General features: G+C 46.8%; 1 protein-coding gene across 2 annotated transcripts in view; it reads right to left on the reverse strand.

Moving 5' to 3' along the window:
• The window catches only part of SPC24 (SPC24 component of NDC80 kinetochore complex), an 18,141-nt gene extending 11,284 nt beyond the window's left edge, over nt 1-6,857 (reverse strand). Inside the window, exons 1-2 of one of the 2 annotated variants that reach the window (XM_035141088.3) lie at nt 6,430-6,857; nt 2,277-2,466 (exon numbers count right to left, since the gene is read on the reverse strand). In XM_035141088.3, the coding sequence (XP_034996979.1) occupies nt 2,277-2,445 (169 nt within the window). In that variant the 5' untranslated portion in view covers nt 2,446-2,466; nt 6,430-6,857. The remainder of the gene's footprint in view (nt 1-2,276; nt 2,467-6,429) is intronic. The other variant, XM_088658691.1, reaches the window with a different exon arrangement.
• Between the last annotated feature and the right edge of the window lie 18,664 nt (nt 6,858-25,521).

The following is a 25,521-nucleotide window of genomic DNA, read 5'->3' on the forward strand; positions in this document are numbered from 1 at the left end:
GATCTCCAGAATATTATTATTTGTGGACCTTAAGGTCCTCCGCGGGGCATACCAGGAGAGGCGGTCCCGTAGGTACGAGGGTCCCAAGTCGCATAGGGCTTTAAAGATTCAGAATAGTTCAGGTTTTGAACATAACTTCACACTTTCACCAAATTCCAAACAGCCCTTCTCTCTTCCTTTCTCTCCCCATCTCCCACGATGCACTTGTGAATCAACAAAATTCAGCTATCTCCAACCATGGAGTTCCTTTTTAAAAAATTGTAATATTTATTAAATTTTCCATTTTAACAATCCAATAACAACCACATTCAAACATTCCAAATTATAATACAATCATAAAAGCCAAATATTCAATGCCTGTCTGTCCGCCATGGTTAACGGCTGTGCCCATTCCAGCAAAGGATAATATGGGAGTAATTATCCTCCAAAAAAAAAACCAGGGCCGGGGGGGGGGCTGCTCCACCCGCAGATCATCCGATTTCTGCCACTCGTCTTGAAGGAATGCGGGGGGAAGGGGGCACTGCGTGCAATACACCGCACGTTTTGGCAACTCTCCAAAGCTGTTGCCATGAGTGGAGGGCACCTGTTCTTAAGATGAAATTTGGACTTACGGTAATTAACAGGCATACTCTGAACTAGAAGGGGTAAAGCATTCTGCTAATTGAATCAGCCACTGAGTGCCAAGGTGACTCAGCCACCCGAAGAATGACTTTCATTGTGGTCGGATTGGTATGTTGGGGGAGGTGAGCCTCCATTATTTTCTCTTGATATATATTGCATTTGCTGTTTATTCGGCAAATCTCCCCCGCAATGATCAGACTAACACCTGATAGTTAATCTTCAGTAGTGGATTAGGAACATCTGGTGCTGTAATGTTCATCCAACCCCAAGCAGGTGCTGGTCTATACAGGGTTTCAATACATTAGAGCTGGTATTCAGCTAAGTTTTGCTGAGGGTAAAGTTAAAGGGACCCCGCTCATCTCCGGTTATTGGCCGAGGGAGGCGGCGTATAGCTTCCAGGTCATGTGGCCAGCGAACCAGAGCAGCGCAAAGAAACGCCGTTTACCTTCCTGCCTATTTATCTACTTACACTTTGATGTGCTTTCGAACTGCTAGGTTGGCAGGAGCTGGGTCCGAGCAATGGGAGCTCACCCCGTCGTGGGGATTCGAGCTGCCAACCTTCTGATCGGCAAGTCCTAGGCTCTATGGTTTAACCCACAGCACCACCCGCGTCCCATTTGCTAAGGGTAGACGCTCCATAAGACGCACTTTTTCCCTCCTAAAAACGAAGGGGAGATGTCTGTGCGTCTTATGGAGCGAAGGCACTGGACGGCGGCGGGATCCCTCGAGTGGAGGGGTGCCTCTGCCGCCGGAGCCATGGCTCCCAGCGGCGGGACGAGCAGCCTGAAATCAGGCCGCTCCACTCCCTGCTGCTGCCGCCACCAGCTGCAGAGCGGCAGGGGAGGGGTGAGCAGCCCAAAATCAGGCTGCTCCCCCCGCCGCCGAAGCCGCCAGCAGCAGCAGCAGCAGAGGGGCGGGGAGGAAGGAGCAGCCCGTTTGGGGGCTGTTCGTTCCTCCCTGCCCCTTTGCCGCAGCCACCGACAGAAGCAAAGGGGCGGGGGCGGGACCAGCAGCCGAAAGGGCTCCTTTCGGGCTGCTGGTCCCTCTGCTGCTCGCAAGAGCCGACATAGGAGGCGTGGTTGGGAGAGGCGCAGCGCAGCACCTCTCCCAACTGCGCCTCTTTCGCCTGCCCCAGTGAGAGGCAGTGGCAGGACCAGCAGCCCGAAAGGGCTCCTTTCGGGCCGCTCGTCCCTCTGCCGCTTACAGGCTGCGCGCGGCTCTCGCTAGCAGCCTCCTTTCCTCTGATGCCCCAGGGAAGGTTTGGGAGTGGTGGGCAGGCTGTTCACCATTGCCCCGTGCTCAGAATATTTTTTTTTTTGTTTTCCTGCTCTAAAAACTACAGTAGGTACGTTTTATGGTCAGATGCGTCTTATGGAGCGAAAAATGCATGTCATGTTCATTAATTTCAAAGGGTGCACTGTAGAGTAAAACTTAGCTGAATAACACCCTATCTGTTTTATACAATTTAGATATTGGTGTTCCAGGCCCCGATGTTCGTAAGCATAAAATCACATAAATGGGAAGCACTCTCTAAAGAGCCTCTTAAATGGTCGCCACCTGTAATAAAATTAAGAGATACATACGGTAGTATCACACCCAGTAACATACTGTACTCAATCACAACTGTTGCTATGCAGTTAGAGGGAAAGGTGTACCTTTCAGCAGCTGGGCTGTGCTCTTTTGGGTATCCCAGATCTTGTTGAGTATCTGCTCCTCTTTCACTAGACTCTGCTTCAGCATTTCTGTCTCATCGGCTCTTGTCATCATTTCAAGCAGCTGCTTGGTCCTTCTGTCTAGATGTAACTCTTCACTGAGGGCAGCCATTGCACCTATTAATATGCCAAGCTAAAGGGCAGGGAGAAGAGGGTCAGCATTTGGGGAATTCTAAGGCATGCAATCTCCCAGCAATTTCCAGAGGAAGAGTGATCTCCTGCTTGATCCCCACCCCCACCCCAGGTCCCTTTGCATAAATGCCAAAAGTGACAGGAAGTTATGGGCAAATAAGGGTGGAAACAGCTGTGTGCCTTACCATTTCTACTGTTCCCAGTAGGGAAAGATAAAATACCAAACCATTATTATTATTATTATTATTATTATTATTATTATTACGGTCATACCTCGGGTTGAGTACGCTGCGGGTTGCGTACTTTCAGGTTGCGTACTCGGCGGACCCGGAAGTGTTTCCACCCTGCACGCATGTGCAGAAGCGTTCTGCGCTCTTTGTGTATGCGCTGAACCGCTCCATCAGTGCTTCGCGCATGCACTAAAGCGCCACTAGGGTTAAGTACTTTTTGGGGTGCAAACAGCACCCCAGAACGGATTGGGTACTTAACCGGAGGTACCACTGTACACTGTATTAAAAAGTCTCAGCATATATCTGCTACCCAACAAAGGCTTTCTACCAGTTTTTACAGTATTTGGCTACCCAACACCAATGTAGCCAAATACACTTGTAAATCATCATCATTATGAAATGGATTACCCTCCGAAGCATACAAAAGCTTCCAAGCATGCATCACCCTGGGATTTTGTTTCCTCTTATTAATATATTTGTTTTCTTGCAACCACAAATTTTTCCCCATGGAACACCCTCCCATCAGATGTCAAGAAGATAAATAACTATACAACTTTTCAGGGGCGTAGCCAGGATCAAAACTAGGGGGGGGGGGCAAGCCATGGTCGTTCAGGGGCGGGGCCAAGGCACGGGAGGGGAGGGGCCACGAAGTGGGAATGTGGGCGGGGCTACAGGGCCAGCGGGCCCGGTGACATTGTGGCGGCGGCGGCGGCCACCTTGTGCTTCTGGGGCTGGCGAGAGGGGGTGGCTACCCTGCTTGGCTGGAGAGGATGGGAGGGTTGGGCAGGCGAGAGGGGGTGGCAGGGAAGGCGAGGGCGAGGCAAGGCACGGCCGCAGCCACGGCGGCTCCGAGGCGTTGCTGCATATCAGCATAATATTTCAACCATGTCGTGGGTTCAAGCCCCACCTTAGGAAAAAATTCCTGCATTGCAGGGGGTTGGACTAGATGACCCTTGTGGTCCCTTCCGACTACAATTCTATGATTCTATTGATATATTGCCATAGCATATGCATCATTCTGCTTTCTTTAATTGTCCTAGACATAGCAGCCAACTCCTAGAGGCCTAGGTGCCTCCCCCCCCCCAATTACTGGTAAATACCGTATTTGAAAGAGTCACCCCCCCCATGTTGATGGGCTTTCTATGTGGGGCTTATCTCCCCCCCCCCCCGTATTTTATTAAGGATGGAAGAGGGAGGGAAGGAAGGAAGAAATAGAGAGGGATAACTCATATTTGTGGGTGTCTCTGGGTGACGCTGTGATGCTGGAACTCTGCAGCAAGAGGACGGGAGGGTCGGGCAGGCGAGAGGGGGTGGCAGGGCGGGCGAGGGCGAGGCAAGGCACGGCTGCAGTCACGACAGCTCCGAGGCGTTGCTGCATATCAGCATAATATTTCAACCATGTCGTGGGTTCAAGCCCCACCTTAGGAAAAAATTCCTGCATTGCAGGGGGTTGGACTAGATGACCCTTGTGGTCCCTTCCGACTACAATTCTATGATTCTATTGATATATTGCCATAGCATATGCATCATTCTGCTTTCTTTAATTGTCCTAGACATAGCAGCCAACTCCTAGAGGCCTAGGTGCCTCCCCCCCCCCAATTACTGGTAAATACCGTATTTGAAAGAGTCACCCCCCCCATGTTGATGGGCTTTCTATGTGGGGCTTATCTCCCCCCCCCCCGTATTTTATTAAGGATGGAAGAGGGAGGGAAGGAAGGAAGAAATAGAGAGGGATAACTCATATTTGTGGGTGTCTCTGGGTGACGCTGTGATGCTGGAACTCTGCAGCAAGAGGACGGGAGGGTCGGGCAGGCGAGAGGGGGGGGCAGGGCGGGCGAGGGCGAGGCAAGGCACGGCTGCAGTCACGACAGCTCCGAGGCGTTGCTGCATATCAGCATAATATTTCAACCATGTCGTGGGTTCAAGCCCCACCTTAGGAAAAAATTCCTGCATTGCAGGGGGTTGGACTAGATGACCCTTGTGGTCCCTTCCGACTACAATTCTACGATTCTATTGATATATTACCATAGCATATGCATCATTCTGCTTTCTTGAATTGTCCTACTCCTAGACATAGCAGCCAACTCCTAGAGGCCTAGGTGCCTCTCCCACCCCCACCCCCAATTACTGGTAAATACCATATTTGAAAGAATCATCCCCCCATGTTGATGGGCTTTCTATGTGGGGCTTATCTGCCCCCCCCCAGTATTTTATTAAGGATGGAAGAGGGAGGGAAGGAAGGAAGAAATAGAGAGAGGGATAACTCATATTTGTGGGTGCCTCTGGGTGACGCTGTGATGCTGGAACTCTGCAGCAAGAGGAAGATACCGGTACGCCTGTACAGGAGCCTTGTAAGCAGCTTTCTCTCTGCTTGATTTACAGCAGGCACGTCCAACAGGTAGATTGTGATCTACCAGTAGATCACTGGATGTCTGTGGTAGATCACTGGTAGGTCACTGGCACCCCTAAAAAAAGCTCACCCAAAATTTTCCTCCTCCCTAAAAAAAGTTGAACTATGACCTGAAGCCCTAAACAAAAATGGGCCTCCCTCCCTCCTAAAAGAAGCGAAACAAGTTTGACCTAAACCCCCCAAAACAGGGCTTCCCTTCCTTAAAAAAACTCAACAGCTTTGACCTGAACCCCCCCCCCAAAAGGGGGTAGATCACTCCCAGTTTTAAACTCTGTGAGTAGATCAGAGTCTCTTGGGAGGTGGCCACCCCTGATTTACAGTATACAGATGCAGGAGGGGCAGACTGGAACACCACTGCTTTTTATAAACATCACTGTGTCTGTCAAAGCTACAGCCCCCCCCTTTCTTATTCACTTCCTTTTAGCCTTGCAGAGCCACCTTAGTCAAATTGAATCCTCTGCACCCTCATTAAATCGTCAATAGAACTCTTAATGTGATTCCTGAATGCTCATTAACAACTTCCACTGAAGAACAATAGGGTGAAGTGGTCAGCTATCGAAACTTGCCTGGAGATATCTGCTTAACTACTGGTAGCCACTTTGCTTTATTTATTTGCTTTATTTATTTGATGTGTTTTTGTTACAGCTGTTTCCCCCCCCCCCCCCAGCAAGCGGAGACTTAGCTACTCTTGCTAAAGCAAAGCCCTTTCCACTTCAGTTTTTGGAGGGGAAAAGTGCTGCTTATGGTCTGTAAAATACATTAATTTTTTGCTTCTGGGGGGGGCAACTGCCCCCTCCTGCCCCCCTGTCTACACCCATGCAACTTTTAGAAAGACATAAAGGCAGCCCTGTGTAGGAAAGTTTTGGGGGCAACCAAGTCAGATGAGCGGAGTACAAATAATAAAACTATTTTTTTCTCCGGGTTTCCGCTCATTAATGCCGTATTCGGAGCTGTCAGTTCTTACTGCTTCCCTGGTGAAAGATGCACGCCATACTCGGAAGGAAACGACAAAGGGGCTGCTCGCGGGCACTGGGCGCCCCGCTATTGCCCTCCCCCCCCCCGCGGCCCTTCTCTTCCTGGCCCACCAAAACCCCAGGTTCGTCGCCGGCACACTGAACATGGTCTAAGAAGGCGCGCTTGACTGAGCTGAACCTCGGGCAACCAGAGCAGGCCCAGCGGACGCGGGTATGGGCGTGGTTCCCCCCCCCCAAAAAAAGAAGAAGTAAATAAACAAAAATACCTAAATGCCCAATTGCATGCCAGATAACTGGGTTCCCCCTGCCAACACACACACACACACACACACACACTAGGCCTAGCCCACCTCCAAGTAAATTCTGGCTGCGCCAAAGGACGGGGACGGAGACACGCCTCACACCGAATGGCGGGGTTCAGAAGTGAAGAACCCTCCTTGTCTCCTCACTTGCCTTCCAGCGTCGTCCGCGCGGATTCCGAACTCGGCGCCTCTGAAACGCTCAGCAAACGGTCCGCCCCGATTGGGCGCCGCCGAAACTCGCGAGGCGCTGATTGGCCGCTTCTGGAGTGCCGTCACATGCACGGCTCCGTCATTCCCCTCCAAACTCTAGTGATAGGGAAAATACAGCGGACTCCGCTCAAAAGAGGATTAATGGCCAATGGCCGTTTTCGACCCCCTCCCCCGGAAGTCCATATCGTTGCGACACTCTACACTTTTCCTCCATAACTTTGTGATTCCCGCCCCCCCCCCCGCGCCTCAATAGCGACAGGCTTCGTTACTCAAAGCGCATGCGCGCGACCGTTACCAAGCCCAAACGTTTTTCTGCCTACCGCTTGCGCACGCGCGCACACGCACACACTCATTTCTTCTCGTGCGCATGCGCTCATTTCCTCCTCGCCCTCCTTTCCTGCCCCGCCCCCCGAAAGCGCCGAGCTTCCACGCGGCCGACGCCTTCACCGCGAAGAGACGCCAGAGGGCGCTGCTCTACCCCGACTCGGTTCCGCGATCGAAGCTGCTTTTCCATATACAGAGCATTTAATGGAGTACTTTTCAATTTTTAAAATTTCTTTTAACATACTTTCTAATATAAAAAATAGCTGCAAGCCTCGCTTTTCTTGTAAACCACATTTGCACAAACTGACCGCACCGAAAGCTTTGTAGAGAAGAGGGTCCCAAAGGAGCGCAGTTTTGCTTGCATAGCTTAACAGCTATGGGTCAGCAATAGTCTGAGCAGATTTTATCCTTCTTTTTCTTTTCTTTTTTACTAAGCAAGCCCTATTGGTCAGGGAGACCAGCAGAGAGAAAACACAGCGCAAGACTGAGCCTATGAAAACCTATCATGAAGATTCAGTGTCAAAAGCCCCTCCAGCAGATCAAGGAGCAGCTGGTTGCACTGTGAAGACAAAGGATCAGTCCAGCACCCCTCCCCTACATGCACTTTAACACATTTCATAGAATTATAGAATCACAGGAATTCTAGAGTTGGAAGGGATCCTGAGGGTCATTTAGTCCAACCCCCTGCAATGCAGGAATCTCAGCTACAGCACCCCTGACAGATGGCAATGCAACCTCCGATTAGAAACCTCCAGTGAAGGAGAGTCCACAACTTTCCAAGGGAGTCCATTCCTGTCAGACAGTTCTTTCTGATGTTTATTCAGAATCTCCTTTCTTGTAACTTGAACTAAACATACCCAGCTCCTTCAACCATTGCATATATTTGTTTAGTCGTTTAGTCGTGTCCGACTCTTCGTGACCCCATGGACCATAGCACGCCAGGCACTCCTGTCTTCCACTGCCTCCCGCAGTTTGGTCAAACTCATGTTGGTAGCTTCGAGAATACTGTCCAACCATCTTGTCCTCTGACGTCCCCTTCTCCTAGTGCCCTCAATCTTTCCCAACATCAGGGTCTTTTCCAAGGATTCTTCTCTTCTCATGAGGTGGCCAAAGTATTGGAGCCTCAGCTTCACGATCTGTCCTTCCAGGGAGCACTCAGGGCTGATTTCCTTAAGAATGGATAGGTTTGATCTTCTTGCAGTCCATGGGACTCTCAAGAGTCTCCTCCAGCACCATAATTCAAAAGCATCAATTCTTCGGCGATCAGCCTTCTTTATGGTCCAGCTCTCACTTCCATACATCACTACTGGGAAAACCATAGCTTTAACTATACGGACCTTTGTCGGCAAGGTGATGTCTCTGCTTTTTAAGATGCTGTCTAGGTTTGTCATTGCTTTTCTCCCAAGAAGCAGGCGTCTTTTAATTTCGTGACTGCTGTCACCTTCTGCAGTGATCAAGGAGCCCAAGAAGGTAAAATCTCTCACTGCCTCCATTTCTTCCCCTTCTATTTGCCAGGAGGTGATGGGACCAGTGGCCATGATCTTGGTTTTTTTGATGTTGAGCTTCAGACCATATTTTGCGCTCTCCTCTTTCACCCTCATTAAAAGGTTCTTTAATTCCTCCTCGCTTTCTGCCATCAAGGTTGTGTCATCTGCATATCTGAGGTTGTTGATATTTCTTCCGGCAATCTTAATTCCGGCTTGGGATTCATCTAGTCCAGCCTTTCGCATGATGAATTCTGCATATAAGTTAAATAAGCAGGGAGACAATATACAACCTTGTCGTACTCCTTTCCCAATTTTGAACCACTCAGTTGTTCCATATCCAGTTCTAACTGTAGCTTCTTGTCCCACATAGAGATTTCTCAGGAGACAGATGAGGTGATCAGGCACTCCCATTTCTTTAAGAACTTGCCATAGTTTGCTGTGGTCGACACAGTCAAAGGCTTTTGCATAGTCAATGAAGCAGAAGTAGACGTTTTTCTGGAACTCTCTAGCTTTCTCCATAATCCAGCGCAAGTTTGCTATTTGGTCTCTGGTTCCTCTGCCCTTTCGAAATCCAGCTTGCACTTCTGGGAGTTCTCGGTCCACATACTGCCTAAGCCTGCCTTGTAGAATTTTGAGCATAACCTTGCTAGCATGTGAAATGAGCGCAATTGTGCGGTAGTTGGAGCATTCTTTGGCACTGCCCTTCTTTGGAATTGGGATGTAGACTGATCTTCTCCAATCCTCTGGCCATTGCTGAGTTTTCCAAACTTGCTGGCATATTGGGTGTAGCACCTTAACAGCATCATCTTTTAAAATTTTAAATAGTTCAGCTGGAATATCATCACTTCCACTGGCCTTGTTATTAGCAGTGCTTTCTAAGGCCCATTTGACTTCACTCTCCAAGATGTCTGGCTCAAGGTCAGCAACCACACTACCTGGGGTGTACGAAACCTCCATGTCTTTCTGGTATAATTCCTCTGTGTATTCTTGCCACCTCTTCTTGATGTCTTCTGCTTCTGTTAGGTCCTTACCACTTTTGTCCTTGATTATGGTAATCTTTGTACGAAATGTTCCTTTCATATCTCCAATTTTCTTGAACAGATCTCTGGTTTTCCCCATTCTATTGTTTTCCTCTATTTTTTTGCATTGCTCATTTAAGAAGACCCTCTTGTCTCTCCTTGCTGTTTTTTGGAAATCTGCATTCAGTTTCCTGTATCTTTCCCTATCTCCCTTGCATTTTGCTTGCCTCCTCTCCTCCGCTATTTGTAAGGCCTTGTTGGACAGCCATTTTGCTTTCTTGCATTTCCTTTTCCTTGGGATGGTTTTCGTTGCTGCCTCCTGTATAATGTTACGAGCCTCCATCCATAGTTCTTCAGGCACTCTGTCCACCAAATCTAAATCCTTAAACCTGTTCCTCACTTCCACTGTGTATTCATAAGGGATTTGATTCAGATTGTATCTTACTGGCCCAGTGGTTTTTCCTACTTTCTTCAGTTTAAGCTGGAATTTTGCTATAAGAAGCTGATGATCTGAGTTACAGTCAGCTCCAGGTCTTGTTTTTGCTGATTGTATAGAGCTTCTCCATCTTTGGCTGCAGAGAATATAATCAATCTGATTTCGATGCTGCCCATTTGGTGATATCCATGTGTAGAGTCGTCTCTTGTGTTGTTGGAAGAGAGTGTTTGTGATGACCAGCTTGTTCTCTTGACAGAACTCTATTAGCCTTTGCCCTGCTTCATTTTGAACTCCAAGGCCAAACTTGCCAGTTGTTCCTTTTATCTCTTGATTCCCTACTTTAGCATTCCAATCCCCTGTAATGAGAAGAACATCCTTCTTTGGTGTCATTTCTAGAAGGTGTTGTAGGTCTTCATAGAATTGGTCAATTTCACTTTCTTCAGCTCCGGTAGTTGGTGCATAAACTTGGATTACTGTGATGTTAAAAGGTCTGCCTTGGATTCGTATCGAGATCATTCTGTCATTTTTGAGATTGCATCCCATTACAGCTTTTGCCACTCTTTTGTTGACTATGAGGGCCACTCCATTTCTACTACAGGATTCCTGCCCACAGTAGTAGATACGATAGTCACCCGAACTGAATTCGCCCATTCCCTTCCATTTTAGTTCACTGATGCCCAGGATGTCTATATTTATTCTTGTCATCTCATTTTTGACCACATCCAGCTTACCTCCACTCATGGTTCTTACATTCCAGGTTCCTATGCAATATTTTTCTTTACAGCATCGGACTTTCCTTTCGCTTCCAGGCATATCCGCAACTGAGCGTCCTTTCGGCTTTGGCCCAGCCGCTTCATCAGCTCTGAATCTACTTGTACTTGTCCTCCGCTCTTCCTCAGTAGCATGTTGGACGCCTTCCGACCTGAGGGGCTCATCTTCCAGCGTCATAACTTTTATATGCCTGTTGTCTTTGTCCATGGAGTTTTCTTGGCAGGGATACTGGAGTGGCTTGCCAGTTCCTTCTCCAGGTGGATCACGTTTAGTCAAAACTCTCCACTATGACCTGTCCATCTTGGGTGGCCCTGCATGGCATAGCTCATAGCTTCTCTGAGTTATTCAAGCCCCTTCGCCACGACAAGGCATTGATCCATGAAGGGGATTGCATATATATATATATATATATATTGGTTGCCCTCCTCTGCACACATTCCAGATGGTCAATATGCTTCTTAAATTGGGTGCATAACTGGACACAGTATTCCAGGTGTGGTCTGACCAAGGCAGAATAGAATGGTACTATGACTTTCCTTAATCTGGACACTATACTTCTGTTGATGCACCCTAGAATAATATTAGCTTTTTTTGCCGCTGCATGGCATTGTTGACTCGTGAAGCTTGTGGTCCACTAAGACCCAGGGCCGTCTCAAGCAGGTTGGGCGCCCTGGCACTGTGGCGCGGAGATCGTTCCGGCGCCCCCGCCCTGGTGGGTGGGTGCAGCACGGCTTCCGCACGGCTTCGCCGCGCAGCGCCCCCCCTGGCGCCCGGCGCCACCATGACTACCCCTAGAGCCGGGCCTGCTAAGACCTCTAGATCTTTTTCTGGTAAGCTACTGGTCCCCCATCTTATATTTGTGAAGATGGATATTCCTGCCTAAGAGAAGAGCCTGACATTTGTCTCTATTTACATTCATTTTATTAGTTGGGGCCCAGTTCTCCAACCTATTAAGGTCCCAATTGTGTCTTCTGCGGTGTTAACTACCCCTTCCTGTTTGGTGTCATCTGCAAATTTGATGAGCATCCATTCAATTGATTCATCCAAGTTGTTTATAAATATGTTGAACAACACCAGGCCCAGGACAGAACCCTGCAGCTCCCCACCTTGTCTCTTTTTTCCAGGATGACGAGGCACCAAACATGAGCACTCTTTGGGTTCGGTCAGTCAACCAAGAATATGTCTAGCAAATGGGGAAGGAATTCAAGAGAAGAGGAACTGGGGAAGCTAACCTGAATGTCTAAATGACACACAATTAGAGCAGGAATTAGGGATTCAAATTCTGAGAGAATAAGAGAAGATAGTGAGGGGTGTGTGTTGAGAAATAATTTCCAGTCATGCAGAGAGAGGTAGTGAGAAGGGGAGAATGGAATTCATATGGAGAGAAAGAATGACCCTGGCAGCCCCATGAAAGGAGGTAACCAGATACACATATTTCATTTGGGGCTGGGGGAGTAGGAAAATGAAAATAAACCATTGCATAGGTTTGTTGGTTTGCTATCTGTGTGTGACTGACATCTGCATATTAAGTTTTAGGCAACACTTTCATAATAGATAGGCTTAGCAGAAATTCCAGCCCCTGTAGTTTTCTCCACATATGTGGAGCTGACATACCCACAATGCATTTTGTACACCACAAAACCCTTTCAATAATAAAAAGATTTTTTTAAAGGAACAGTAATCCAAACAATGAAAATACAAAGATAGCCCTGGTGCTCTTATTTTTTGCATATGTACAGCTCCCCTAAGCTGGGCAGCTAACGCCAGGTTTCATGCAGATTCCCAGCAAGCATCCTTTCTCGCCCTCCTTGCATGTCTTCACGTAGAAACAGGAGAAGCCTAGCTATGCTCCAGCACAAACAGCTTCTGGGAGATGTGAGCGAAGAGCCAAGCAGTTCAGTTACCATGGACAGCGACCAAGGGCAGCTGAGAATGGGGTTCTGTCTTGCTCTCCATCCCTCTCGCTTCCTCTGCGCAAGGATCGCCTCCCAGGGTTGGATTTGCTTCTGCAAGAAAGGAGTTTTTTGGAAACAAATCAAGTGGGTGTATCTCCGTCTGGCTTTCATCAAACTGAGCCCAGGCACAATGTACAAACTCAGGGCATTTTCACAAATGATACTGAAGATGCTCGTGCAGGATGGAAAACGGAAGGGAGACATGTCCACATTGCATGCACATTGTAGCCTGTGTGGGATGTACATATATGGCAGAGGGAACAAGAAGGGGACATCTCATCAGGCATCTCTCATGAAAACAGCCTTTGTCTGGTCCAGGAGATCAGAGCATATTACTTGATTTTGTATCGGCTACACCCACTGCAAGAGGGGACATGGGTGGTGCTGTGGTCTAAACCACTTAGCCTCTTGGGCCTGCTGATCAGAAGGTTGAATCCCTGCGACGGGGTGAGCTCCCGTTGCTCGGTCCCAGCTCCTGCCAACCTAGCAGTTCGAAAGCATGCCAAAAAAAAGTGCAAGTAGAGAAATAGATACTGCTCCGGCAGGAAAGTAAACGGTGTTTCCATGTGCTGCTCTGGCTTTGGTGTTCCATTGTGCCAGAAGCGGCTTAGTCATGCTGGCCACATGACCTGGAAAAACTGTGGACAAATGCTGGCTCCCTCGGCCTGTAAAGCGAGATGAGCATCGCAACCCCAGAGTTGTCTGTGACTGGACTTAACTATCAGGGGTCCTTTACCTTTGGGTTATTTTTTTTACACCCACTGCAAATTGGTTTCTCTGTGTTAGATTTTATTGTTACAGCTCTAAATGTCCAATCTATCTCTGGAATTGCCCCCTCCCTTATTACTTGAGAAGTCTACTCCTCTTTGGAAATCCCCCTACCTGTTCTCACATGATTTGAGACATAAGTGCCCACAAGAAAGAGCCTTCTCAGTTGTGGTGCCCAAGCTGTGGAATAATCTGCTTAAGAGAAGTTCACCTGGCCCTCTGCTGTTCACCTTTCAACAGGCATTTTATTTATCTGAGTGTCTTTTAAGTATAATTTAATGCTGCTGTTTATATTTTATTTCCTTTTGTCACTGTGCACTTATTGGCTCCGTGTTTTTGTGAGCCCCATTGAATGCATTTGTTGGGGGAAGGCAGGGCAGATATCCTTGCAAGAAAGCAACAGACCCCATTGAATAGAGGCAGGCCTCAACAGCTTCGTGGCCTCCAGCAGTTTTATCTAGACTATAATTCCCATCAGCCCTGGCTGGTATGGCTTTGCTGGCTGAAGGCAGAGGGTGTTGCAGTCAAAAACATGGCGGGCATCCATTTTGGGGAAGGCTGGGATAGAGGGACAGTTCTTTAGACTTTATTTGCGGCCTGCTTGCCAGGGAAAGTTAAAAAATGGCTGTCTACCACTACTCTAAGCATATATAAACAAAGCACATGATAGCTTGCTGCCACGGGCAACAACATTTCCACATACTTAGTATCTATTGATTGCCCGTCTCCAACATAAACAGTTAAGAGACAGAGAGCACCCAGTGCAACAGGCACATGCTTACCTTGTAGCTGCATGCTATATCGTCATAAAGATTTGGCTCATTCCCTGCATACATGCTGAGACTATATTGCTGGCTAGAATTGCTCTAGGCAGCTTCGCTAGGGCTAGCTGTGCTTCTTGGACCCATCAATGCCAATTGATTTCCTTAAATGCCCTGCATTAGGCTTGCTCTTATCACCTCTGTAATTCCCATTCAATATATTGATCTTGGCCATCTTCTGGCTCTGTTTGTCAAGGCTGCTGAAATGGTGTTTTTTTTTGGGGGGGGGGTGCTAAGCCCTTTGTGAGCACGTAACTGTAGCCACTCCTGTGCTCCACTTCCATAGCTCTCACTTCCCTGATTATTATTGTTGCTTATTGCATTTATACCCCCCTCCCCTTTTTTCTTCAAGGAGCTCAAGGTGGCCTGCATGGTTCTTTCTCCTCCTCCTCGTTTCATCTGATGGCACAAATCCTCTGTTCTTAAATACGGTATTTCTGTTTGCAGAGCCTCAAGGATACATATGGACTTTGAAAGTGAGGCTGCAGGGTTGCCAAGGAGATTAATGCTCCACATCCCCCTGAAAATTCACACTTATGTTTACTCCTTAAAATATAACCCTAACATTTGGCAGAAATCTATTTTTCACTAGGGCTGCCACCACCCAATTAAGGAAATCTTGGTCAAATAATCATAAGTCCTTTAATTGATTGATGAATCTATTATTTTTGTGGGGCACACACAAATAACTTTAAAGTGGGGGAAAGCATACTTTGGGATGGATCCAGACTTTAGATTTTAGTAGACCTGTAGATCCATGACACCTGTCTGAATCCAACCCCATTTTTAGATCAGGCATGGCGAATATTATGGCTCTCATAGAATCATAGAGTTGGAATTTTATAATTGTGAGGATCCTCTAGCCCAACCCCCTGCAATGCAGGAACACGCAGTTGTCCCACACAGGGATTGAACCTGCAACCTTGGCATTATCAGCACCAAGCTCTAGCCAACTGAGCTATGCTCCTGAAGTCCTTGGACTCCCTTTCTCATCAGTCTCAGCCAGCATGCGGAGGAGCTCAAGGGTGAAAGGCCTCAGCCAACAACACCTGGAGACTCACCCCGTGTTAATTATGTAAATTTGTCACAGCAGGCGTAATCTTAAAGGAGGCATCCCTCTTTTTGTCCCAGACAGAGGGATGCCTCTACTAAGATAGCAATTGCAACCTGTGGTCTTTATGAGTATTTACTTGCTCCACTCACCAACTCCCCAGTCATCCCCCCACATTAACCTCCTTGAGCATCTTCTTTCTACCCCATGCAACTACTTTGCTCACTTTTCACCTTCCTGATCCCATTTTCTAAGCACTTCTCTCTTCTTTTCGGCAGACCCACTTTGCACCCATTTCCACCTTCACACCCATGTCCATGCTTCCCTCCTCCTTTGGGGCAACCACCTTCATGGCAAATCCCCGCATCTTTGTTCTGTGAACCACCCTGAGACCTCCAGGTGTAGGGCAGTATATAAATACAAAATAATAATAATAATAATAATAATAATAATAATAATAATAATATTCCTCCTCCCACACGGTGCAACTCTGGTGGGTACCGGACTCAAACCAATGGATTCAAGATATAAGAAAATAGATTCCAACTGAACATCAGCAACAACTTTCTGACAGTAAGAGCTGTTTGACAGTGGAACGGACTCCCATGAGGTGGTGGTCTTTCCTTCATTGGAGGACAGAGGTTGGATGGTCATCTGTCATGAATGCTTCAGTTGAGATTCCTGCATTGCAGGGGGTTGGACCTCAGGATCCTTTCCATGATTCTATCAAATATACAGGGAAGGAAGCAATAATAATAATAATAATAATAATTATTATTATTATTATTATTAATACCCCGCCCATATGGCTGGGTTTCCCCAGCCACTCTGGGCGGCTTACAACAGAAAAATGAAATAAAATAATTAAACATTAAAAGCCTCCCTAAACAGGGCTGCCTTCAGATGTCTTCTAAAAATCTGGTAGCTGTTTTTCTCTTTGACATCTGATGGGAGGGCGTTCCACAGGGCAGGCGCCACCACCGAGAAGGCCCTCTGCCTGGTTCCCTGCAACTTGGCTTCTCGCAACGAGGGAACCGTCAGAAGGCCCCCGGTGCTGGACCTCAGTGTCCGGGCAGAACGATGGGGGTGGAGACGCTCCTTCAGGTATACTGGACCGAGGCCATTTAGGGCTTTAAAGGTCAGCACCAACACTTTGAACTGTGCTCGGAAACGTACTGGGAGCCAATGTAGATCTTTCAAGACTGGTGTTATGTGGTCTCGGCGGCCGCTCCCAGTCACCAGTCTAGCTGCCACATTCTGGATTAGTTGTAGTTTCCGAGTCACCTTCAAGGGTAGCCCCACGTAGAGCGCATTGCAGTAGTCCAAGCGGGAGATAACCAGAGCATGCACCACTCTGGCGACACAGTCTGCAGGCAGGTAGGGTCTCAGCCTGCATACCAGATGGAGCTGATAGACAGCTGCCCTGGACACAGAATTGACCTGCGCCTCCATAGACAGCTGTGAATCCAAAATGACTCCCAGGCTGCGCACCTGGTCCTTCAGGGGCACAGTTACCCCATTCAGGACCAGGGAGTCCTCCACACCTGCCCGCCTCCTGTCCCCCACAAACAGTATTTCTGTCTTGTCAAGATTCAACCTCAATCTGTTAGCCGCCATCCATCCTCCAACCGCCTCCAGGCACTCACATAGGACCTTCACTGCCTTCACTGGTTCTGATTTGAAAGAGAGGTAGAGCAATGCACTTACAGAGATGGGGCTGCCCTCCAAGCTGCTTTCATTACCCATCCCATACACAGCACACATAATGATTACACTGCATGTGCTCCAGAGACCGGAGGTGCACTCCATTGTCTCTCGGGACAGACGGATGCCAAGCGCAAGCTCCTGTGGCACAAACAATAAAGACACAAAGAATTATTGTAAGCATAAATCTGCAGCTCCAGAGACTACCCTGCTCACTTCTTACAAGAATGTTTTTGACTGAACAGTATAAAAGGAAAGAAGATAAGGACAGAGCACCCAAATAGTTCCATCCCCCCCCCAAAAAAACCTGCAGATAAAGTACCTATTTGACGTCGTGCAAGGGTTCAAGAGGCACTAAGGGGGGGGGATAGGGACACTTGGAGGGTCTGAAGTGTATATGAAATATAAAAGGAACTTTACACTCTGCAGTGACAATAGATCTATGATCTCAGATTCCCTGGCAAGCCTATTACTCTTATTTTCCCCGGGGACGAGAGGCTGCCTGCAAGCAGATACGCATCTAGCCTTGTCTCCTTGGCAATGAAAGACCCATGTTCTCAAATCTGCTCTTCTGTGAGAGACCCATGGTTTCAAATTTCCACAATATCTAGGCCTCATTTATTTGAATCGTAAAGAAATGTGCAGGGAATGTGTTGCGATGGCCGCGGAAAGTTTAGGCTTTGCCATTGCTTTTTTGATTCCATAGCAACAACTCTGGTGTTGCAACACTCCCTTAATGATGCCTTGTGGAGCTCAAGAGACTGTTGCGTCTGAGGTGGAGGTAGTAAGTTTCTTTACACAAGTATGGTGAGCCCTGAAGAGACCCAAAGCAGGTGTTTGGCTTGTTAAATTTGCCTGCCTGTTCTCACCTACTTCCCCTGCATTTTCCATCTGTCCTACAGCCACACACAGCTACCATTCTGAATAGAATTCATAAACAGATATGTAGATCAGTGGTTGGAGGAATGGGAGCAGGGGTGGCAGGAAGCAGGACTGCTCAAATGCTTGGCTCTTGAAAGAAGCTCCTAGGCCAGATTCATCCTGGCTTTGGATACCCCAAGCACCTTGAACACCAGACCCTCCCAGGGTCCCAATTTTCCAGGGACCTCCATACATACTGCCTAGGCTTGTGCCCCAGGGAGGTCACTTTGGCCTGCTAACACAGCGGTTTGACATCACCCCTGGAGGCGCACTCCATTGCCTCTTGAGACAGAAGCTTGCCCAAAAATGCTCAGAGCTGTACAATATTGGTGTGGCAATCAGCCTAAAGTTAAGCCAGGTTACTAAGGGTTAATCCAAATAGAACTTTTTAGAACCCAAGGGGGTGGGCTCTGGCAGAGTATAAAAACCCCACCCCTGGAGTCAGTTAGTCAGTTTGTGAGGGAGTTGAGTTGGCAGTCAGTTGGTCGGTTAGTGAGAGTTCGTGAGGTAGTTGGTTGGTTATTAGTAGAGAGAGAGCTGGTTTTAAACATTGAGGTGAAGCATAGATGGTGGATTATCATCAGTCAGGATAGAGAGTTTGTGAGCTTATTTACAAATATATATTTAGTTGTCTTTAGCGGTAATAGGCCGGTAATAGTATTAATTAGAGGTGATAGGCCGGTATAGGAAACACCTGTAATTTGGAACATTCTAAGACTTATACTGAAACCATTACGCTTATGTACGCACAATAAAGCAACATCTTTTTACTTTCACATTATCCTGGTCTGAAGTGTTTTGAGTGACAGCAGATATTTATTTTGTCGTTGGCGCATCATCAATAGACCATAAAACGTCCGGGGGTGTTGCGCAGGTCAGGGTGACCGCGACAATTGGGCTCAAGCAGGCATCGGGCCACGACTCACGTTTAAGGCATGCATGGGTCACGGCCACACATTTAAAGTGATCTAACAGTCATGACTGCCTGCAAAGAGTCCTGAGAACCATAGTTGAAGAATGCCAGGTTGTTAGGCGTCTTTTCACAGAGCTACTGTTCCTAGCACATTCAACAAATTACTGTTCCCAGGATTCTCTGAGGGAAGCCATGACTGTTAAAGCGGGTTGAGGGTGCTTCATATATATGGTGTGAATGTGATCCTAGTTTACCTCTGGCACTTGGAGAAGCCACACCTTTGGAAGCTTTCCTTGGCCCTCAAGCCCCCACTTCCTGCACCAAATCTTGGCGAGTGAGAGCTCAATCTGTGACCAATGTGGCAGGTAGGTAGAACTCCTTGTGTTAACTTATCCCCGTTGAGCTGGGAGCAGACTCTCCAAGTGTCCTTATTTTCCAGGGACGTCCCTGATTTAGAGAAGCTGCCCCGGTTTCTGATTTGATCCTGGAATGTCCCACCTTTCCTTAGGACGTCCCTATTTTCATTGGAGAAATGTTAGAGGGTATGGAGTTATCCGTCCCCCAAGCATAGCTGCCAAGTCTCCTGTTTTTCATGGGAAACCCCCGGATTTTAATCCATTTCCCGCTGTTATCCCGAATAGAAAAAAATCCCGTAAATCCCCCGATTTCCTACCTGCCAGGGAGGCTCCTTCTGCGCATGTCTGGACATGCACGGAACCGATTTCGGGTGCTGCTCTGCCCATGTCTGGGCACTGGAAGTTGCTTCTACGCATGTCCAGACATGCGTAGAAGCGACTTCCGGTGCCGCGCCTCTGCTGATCCCAGATTTTTCAATGGGAGACTTGGCAGCTATGCCCCCAAGCCATCCTGTACAGTATAGGGCAGTTTTAAAATGTTCAATGTTTTATTATGTTTTTATATATATGTTGGAAGCTACCTTAAGTGGCTGGGGGCAACCCAGGAAGTGGTGTGGGGTATAAATAGTAAAATTACTTTATGGAAGGGGACATCCCTATTTTCATTGGAGAAATGTTGGGGGTTATGTGGTAGCCATCTGCGATGGTGTCCCTGTAGCATTCAGAAAACAAGCCAGAAGCTCCCTACTCTTAAAGTACTTCCGCTTAGAGCAGAATGATACCACGGTAACATAGAAACCAGGCCACTGGGCTTTGAGGCCCCAGGCACCTTCCATCCTGCTGCTCTGTCTCCATGCTACTTTAGTTGGTGCTGTTGCAATCAAGCTTATAAGCCCCAACGAATTTCAGTATTTTTAAAGGGGAGGCTGTGAGCCACTGGGGTTCTGCTTGCTAACTAAGCCCCCTGCTTGTAGTCCCTGGTACCCTGTTTCTCCGAAAATAAGACGTAGCCATAAAATAAGCCATAGCAAGATTTTTAAGCATTCATGGAATATAAGCCATACCCCAAAAACAAGCCATAGTGTTTCTGGTTTTTTTTTGAGGAAAAGTAAATATAAGATCAGGGCTGATTTCCTTCAGAATGGATAGGTTTGATCTTCATGGACTGCAAGAAGATCAAACCTATCCATTCTGAAGGAAATCAGCCCTGAGTGCTCACTGGAAGGACAGATCGTGAAGCTGAGGCTCCAATACTTTGGCCACCTCATGAGAAGAGAAGACTCCCTGGAAAAGACCCTGATGTTGGGAAAGATGGAGGGCACTAGGAGAAGGGGACGACAGAGGACGAGATGGTTGGACAGTGTTCTCGAAGCTACGAACATGAGTTTGACCAAACTGTGGGAGGCAGTGCAAGACAGGAGTGCCTGGCGTACTATGGTCCATGGGGTCATGAAGAGTCGGACACGACTAAACGACTAAACAAAAAAAAAAAAGATGGTGTCTTATTTTCGGAGAAACACGGTACTTGCAAGCCGATATGAAACACACAAAACAGACTTGTGGGGGACAAAGGGCCTTATCAGAGTTATCCAGAATATACAGCAAGTTACTGATTACTGATCAGACACCTCCAACCAAATCTACTTATGACACTCGTTTTCTTTCTTTGATAGAGAAGAGACTGATGTACAGCTCAAGGAAATTTTGGTCGTCTTTTTTGTGTAACTGCAATAACAGTTGGCTAACTAATAGACAGGGACTCGGTGGATCCATATAGACAAATACAAATTTAATAAATAATACACAAAACTATAAATAAATAAATACGGTCAGCAGCATTGATTGAGATAGGTCAGAGCAGGGGTTCCCAACAAAATTTTCTCGAGGACCCCTCATCGAGCCGCTATTGCGACAAGGACCCCCATTAATTCCTAATCCTAAAATTAAAAAGTGAGAGCCAAATTAAGAGTCTTTTTAAATTTTATATTTATACGTTTTTTACAGTTACAACAGAGTACTCCATCAGTATACAGTTAGTTTTAATTTTCAGTTCTTAATGAGATGAGTTAAATCTGTCCTTTGAGTCTATTATTTCTGACATATTAGGTTCCAAACTTGAAACTTTCACTCTGAAATCCGACTGCATGTCGAGCCGATTCCTATATTTGTTTTTCATGAAACACATGGAAGAAAATGCTTGCTCACACCGATATGTGGTTGCAAATGAAAGGATCTTTTTCATTGCCTTATCTCCAAGTTTCTTGTAGTCCTTGCATGCTGATGCAAGGTTCGAGAGTCACTGACTTACTTGCTTGAACATCAAATGCATTATCTTCCTCTTCATCTGTAGGCCTTTGTCGTTTTAACGAACCACTTTTTAACCAACGGTCCATTTTTAACTACACAAACTGTAGCTTCCGCGAAAAACAACGCTTTGTTTACAAACACTACTGTTTTGCAAAGAGGCAGCGTGCGCCAGGGAGGAGGGAGGGGAATGGAGAAGACCTGCGCAGTAGCGCACAAATGAAGCCGACGTGCGCAAAGCATCTTGTGGAGGTGAGCGTTAGTAGAATGCGCGCGCTGCCTCTTTGCAAAACAGTAGTGTTTGTAAAGTGCCACCTAACGGCATACAGCAGAACTACTGCCTCTATCTAATTCTAGTTTTGCGCTAGACTCTGCTCATGCAGGAAGCGGCCAAAACGAAAAATCTGTTATCATACGAAATATATTTAATATATTTTTTATTCTAATAGCATCTTGCGGACCCCTCTGGCATAGCTCGCGGACCCCTGGGGGTCCCCGGACCACCTGTTGGGAACCACTGGGTCAGAGCATGGGAAAATATGGGGACAGCTCCAGGCACGTCTCATTAACAATGGTCCTGTTTTATTGTGTGTAGCTCACACAAAGAAAACAATTGCTTTCCATCATTATCATATAGTTTGCTTTGAAAAGTTCTTCTAGGGCAATTTGCAGTTTTCACATTGTGGTATATAGGGCTGTATGGTGTAATTTTAACTCTTACCGGGCTGGTTATTGTTAAATATTGGATATCTGTTCTGTTAATTGCTCTTGTTACCTGAAATCAAATAAAAACTTAAAGTTAACCAGAAGATATCCTCTGAACATAAGAGTTCTTAAATATGTTTACTACTGGAGCTGAGATGATGGAATCTTTTTTTGTTTACTAATAGAGTGACAATCCTGGGTTTGTGCATTGACTAAGTGCCACTTTTATTTTGAGGAAATATCATTTACAGATACACCTTTACAGATATTTACAGATACACCTGGGACCCAGGTGGCGCTGTGGTTAAAAAACCACTGAGCCTAGGGCTTGCTGATCAGAAGGTCGGCGGTTCAAATCCCTGTGACGGGGTGAGCTCCTGTTGCTTGGTCCCAGCTCCTGCCAACCTAGCAGTTCGAAAGCACGTCAAAATGCAAGTAGATTTACAGCGGGAAGGTAAACGGCGTTTCCATGTGCTGCTCTGGTTTGCCAGAAGCGGCTTTGTCATGCTGGCCACATGACCTGGAAGCTGTACGCCGGCTCCCTCGGCCAATAATGCGAGATGAGCGCGCAACCCCAGAGTCGGTCACGACTGGACCTAATGGTCAGGGGTCCCTTTACCTTTTTATCATTTACAGAACTTGTTCTAGATCCAAAATAGGGCTCCACCGCAATTTCCTGCTGAACGTAACCCCCTTGCTATCAACAAGAACGAGAGATAAAAAGCAGGCTATGATATTCAGCAGGATCCTGCCACAGGGCTGTGGTCTGGACTGGGAGCACATTTTCCGGGCAGGTCCGCACAGCTGCTTTTCCTTCAAAATAAAAGTGGCCAGTAAGCATGCTTTTGTAAGGGCATGAAAAATGTCATATGCAATTTGTCCCATAGTTTATCCAGGCAGTGGTGTGAAGAGAAATCCTAGGTATATAATTGAAAATTTATTTTATTGTCTTTGTACACTAGGAGCAAAATGGCAGCTGATTTACTCACAGAAAGCACCAGCTTGCTGCAGGAGGCAATAAATTCAGAACTACCTACACCCTTCTGTGGTCTCTGTCTAATAATAATAATAATAATAATAATAATAATAATAATAATAATAATTTATTATTTATACCCCACCCATCGGGCTGGGTTTCCCCAGCCACTCTGGGCGGCTTCCAACAAAATATTAAAATACAATAATCTGTTAAACATTAAAAGCTTCCCTAAACAGGGCTGCCTTAGATGTCTTTTAAAAGTAAGATAGTTGCTTATTGCCTTGACATCTGGTGAGAGGGCATTCCACAGGGCGGGTGCCACTACTGAGAAGGCCCTCAGCCTGGTTCCCTGTAACTTGGCGTCTCATAGTGAGGGAACTGCCAGAAGGCCCTCGGAGCTGGACCTCAGGGTCTGGGCAGAACGATGGGGGTAAAGACGCTCCTTCAGGTATACTGGGCCGAGGCCGTTTAGGGCCTTAAAGGTCAGCACCAACACTTTGAATTGTGCTCGGAAACGTACTGGGAGCCAATGCAGGTCTTTCAAGATCGGTGTTATGTGGTCTTGGTGGCTGTTCCCAGTCACTAGTCGAGCTGCCGCATTCTGGATTAGTTGTAGTGAATGATGTCCTTTTCTCCTTAGAACAGTAAACTCCTCTGCCCAAATCAGTGTTCCGTAAGATGAGCTTTTATTTTACGCAAGTAGCATTAGCTAAACCACCTGCCTAAAGTTTCAAGGTAGCCTCTATATTAGATGTGTGAGTTTCAACTGGAAATTGGTTCACAATGTTATGCTTTGGAAACGTAATACGCAGAGCCTCTGAGAAGGAAGATCTGGGATTGGTTAGAAATGATGTCACCCAGGCCTTTGTTGCATTCTAGAAGGAAATATTTGGCTCCTGCCTTTGAGGCTGACCTGGTCTTTGACTTGCTTCAGTGCAGATGGAACATCACCGACTAAAGGGCAACGAGACTGCTGTCTTTGGGGGACCAAAGCAGGGGCAGCCGGCTTATGCTGAGATAGACTAGAACCTGTCTGAAAGTGAACATGTAAAAACATCGGCAGCATGCTAATTTAAACCACGTGCCTGAGCATTAGAAAGCCCTATAAGTCCTGGTGTGTACGCTTAGAATCCAAAGCTTTTAATAGGTCCCTCCATCTCTCTCCAGAAAGCAATTCAAATAATGACTTATTGATGTGTGTCGGCATCAGACAGATCTTCTTGGTAAGGAAGACGATTTGCAGTTCTGTGAGGCTGTCCAGACAGGATCTGGTTCATATGAAGCATATGTGAACATTACCACATCAACAAAGGGGCGAAGTGTTCATGATGGAGACAGACACATCCTTTTGTTCATTCATTCACCTATTCTTGTACAAAGCAGCAGGTGGCATACTTATTGCCAACGAAAGGTGCATGCGCAAAAGGGGAGCTGATCTACCCCCCCTCACAGTTTGTCTGCCCAAGCTCATTTTTCCAGTATCAGATATCCAGGTTGGGGAGAATGCTGGTGAAAAACTAGGAGGGGCAGCAGAGGACGAAGGGTTATGCTTAGCACAGCAGCACGTCCTTTTTGGTTTAAAAATTAGACCTTGCCCCACCTTTTCTCTTGTTTCACATATGAATGGGGCAGCCCTTCATTCCAAGGAACCCGAGCCTGGGCAAGCACCTGGAACCTCTGAATTCTCTCACTACTCACTGCCTTTGTGGTTTTATTTACACATATATACAACCTGAGCATAAGATCTGGGGGGTGGAAGGGATCACAGCATTAACACCCCAACAGATCTTGCTTCTCCACGAGTCACAGCTTTCGATCCAGCACAGATCAAACATGTCTCTGGCTTCCAGCTGAACCAAACATAATGTTGTTGGCTAGGAAAGGGAGTACGACACATGACAACGGAACTTATTTTAGAAGACATCTGAAGGCAGATCTGTTTAGGGAAGCTTTTAATGTTTAACAGACCATTGTATTTTAATATTTTGTTGGAAGCTGCCCAGAGTGGCTGGGGAAACCCAGCCCAGATGGGCGGGGTATAAATAATATATTATTATTATTATTATTATTATATTTTATGGGCAGTGGACAACCCAGTCCTCCCTCCTCCCTAGGTTCTCCCCCAATAACAACTTCCTCTGTCAGGGGTAGATTAACCATTAAGCAAAATAAGCACGTCCTTAGGGCACCAAGGGAAGGTTGGCACCACAGAAATTTTCCATTTCCATTTTTAACGTTAATGGTCACAAATTTCTCAGCTGAGCATTCATTCTCTCAGTTGAAGTATATTAAAAATCCCAACACAACAACTATGCAACAAGTGGAAGTATACACAAATAAACATTATTTTCCATCTTACTGTAGGTTTCGTTTCATTTCAAAAAATAGAATGTTATTTTACAGTTTATTATTGTTT

Source organism: Zootoca vivipara, chromosome 15, assembly GCF_965207765.1.
Source record: "Zootoca vivipara chromosome 15, rZooViv2.hap1.1, whole genome shotgun sequence".
Classification (NCBI taxonomy): domain Eukaryota; kingdom Metazoa; phylum Chordata; class Lepidosauria; order Squamata; family Lacertidae; genus Zootoca; species Zootoca vivipara.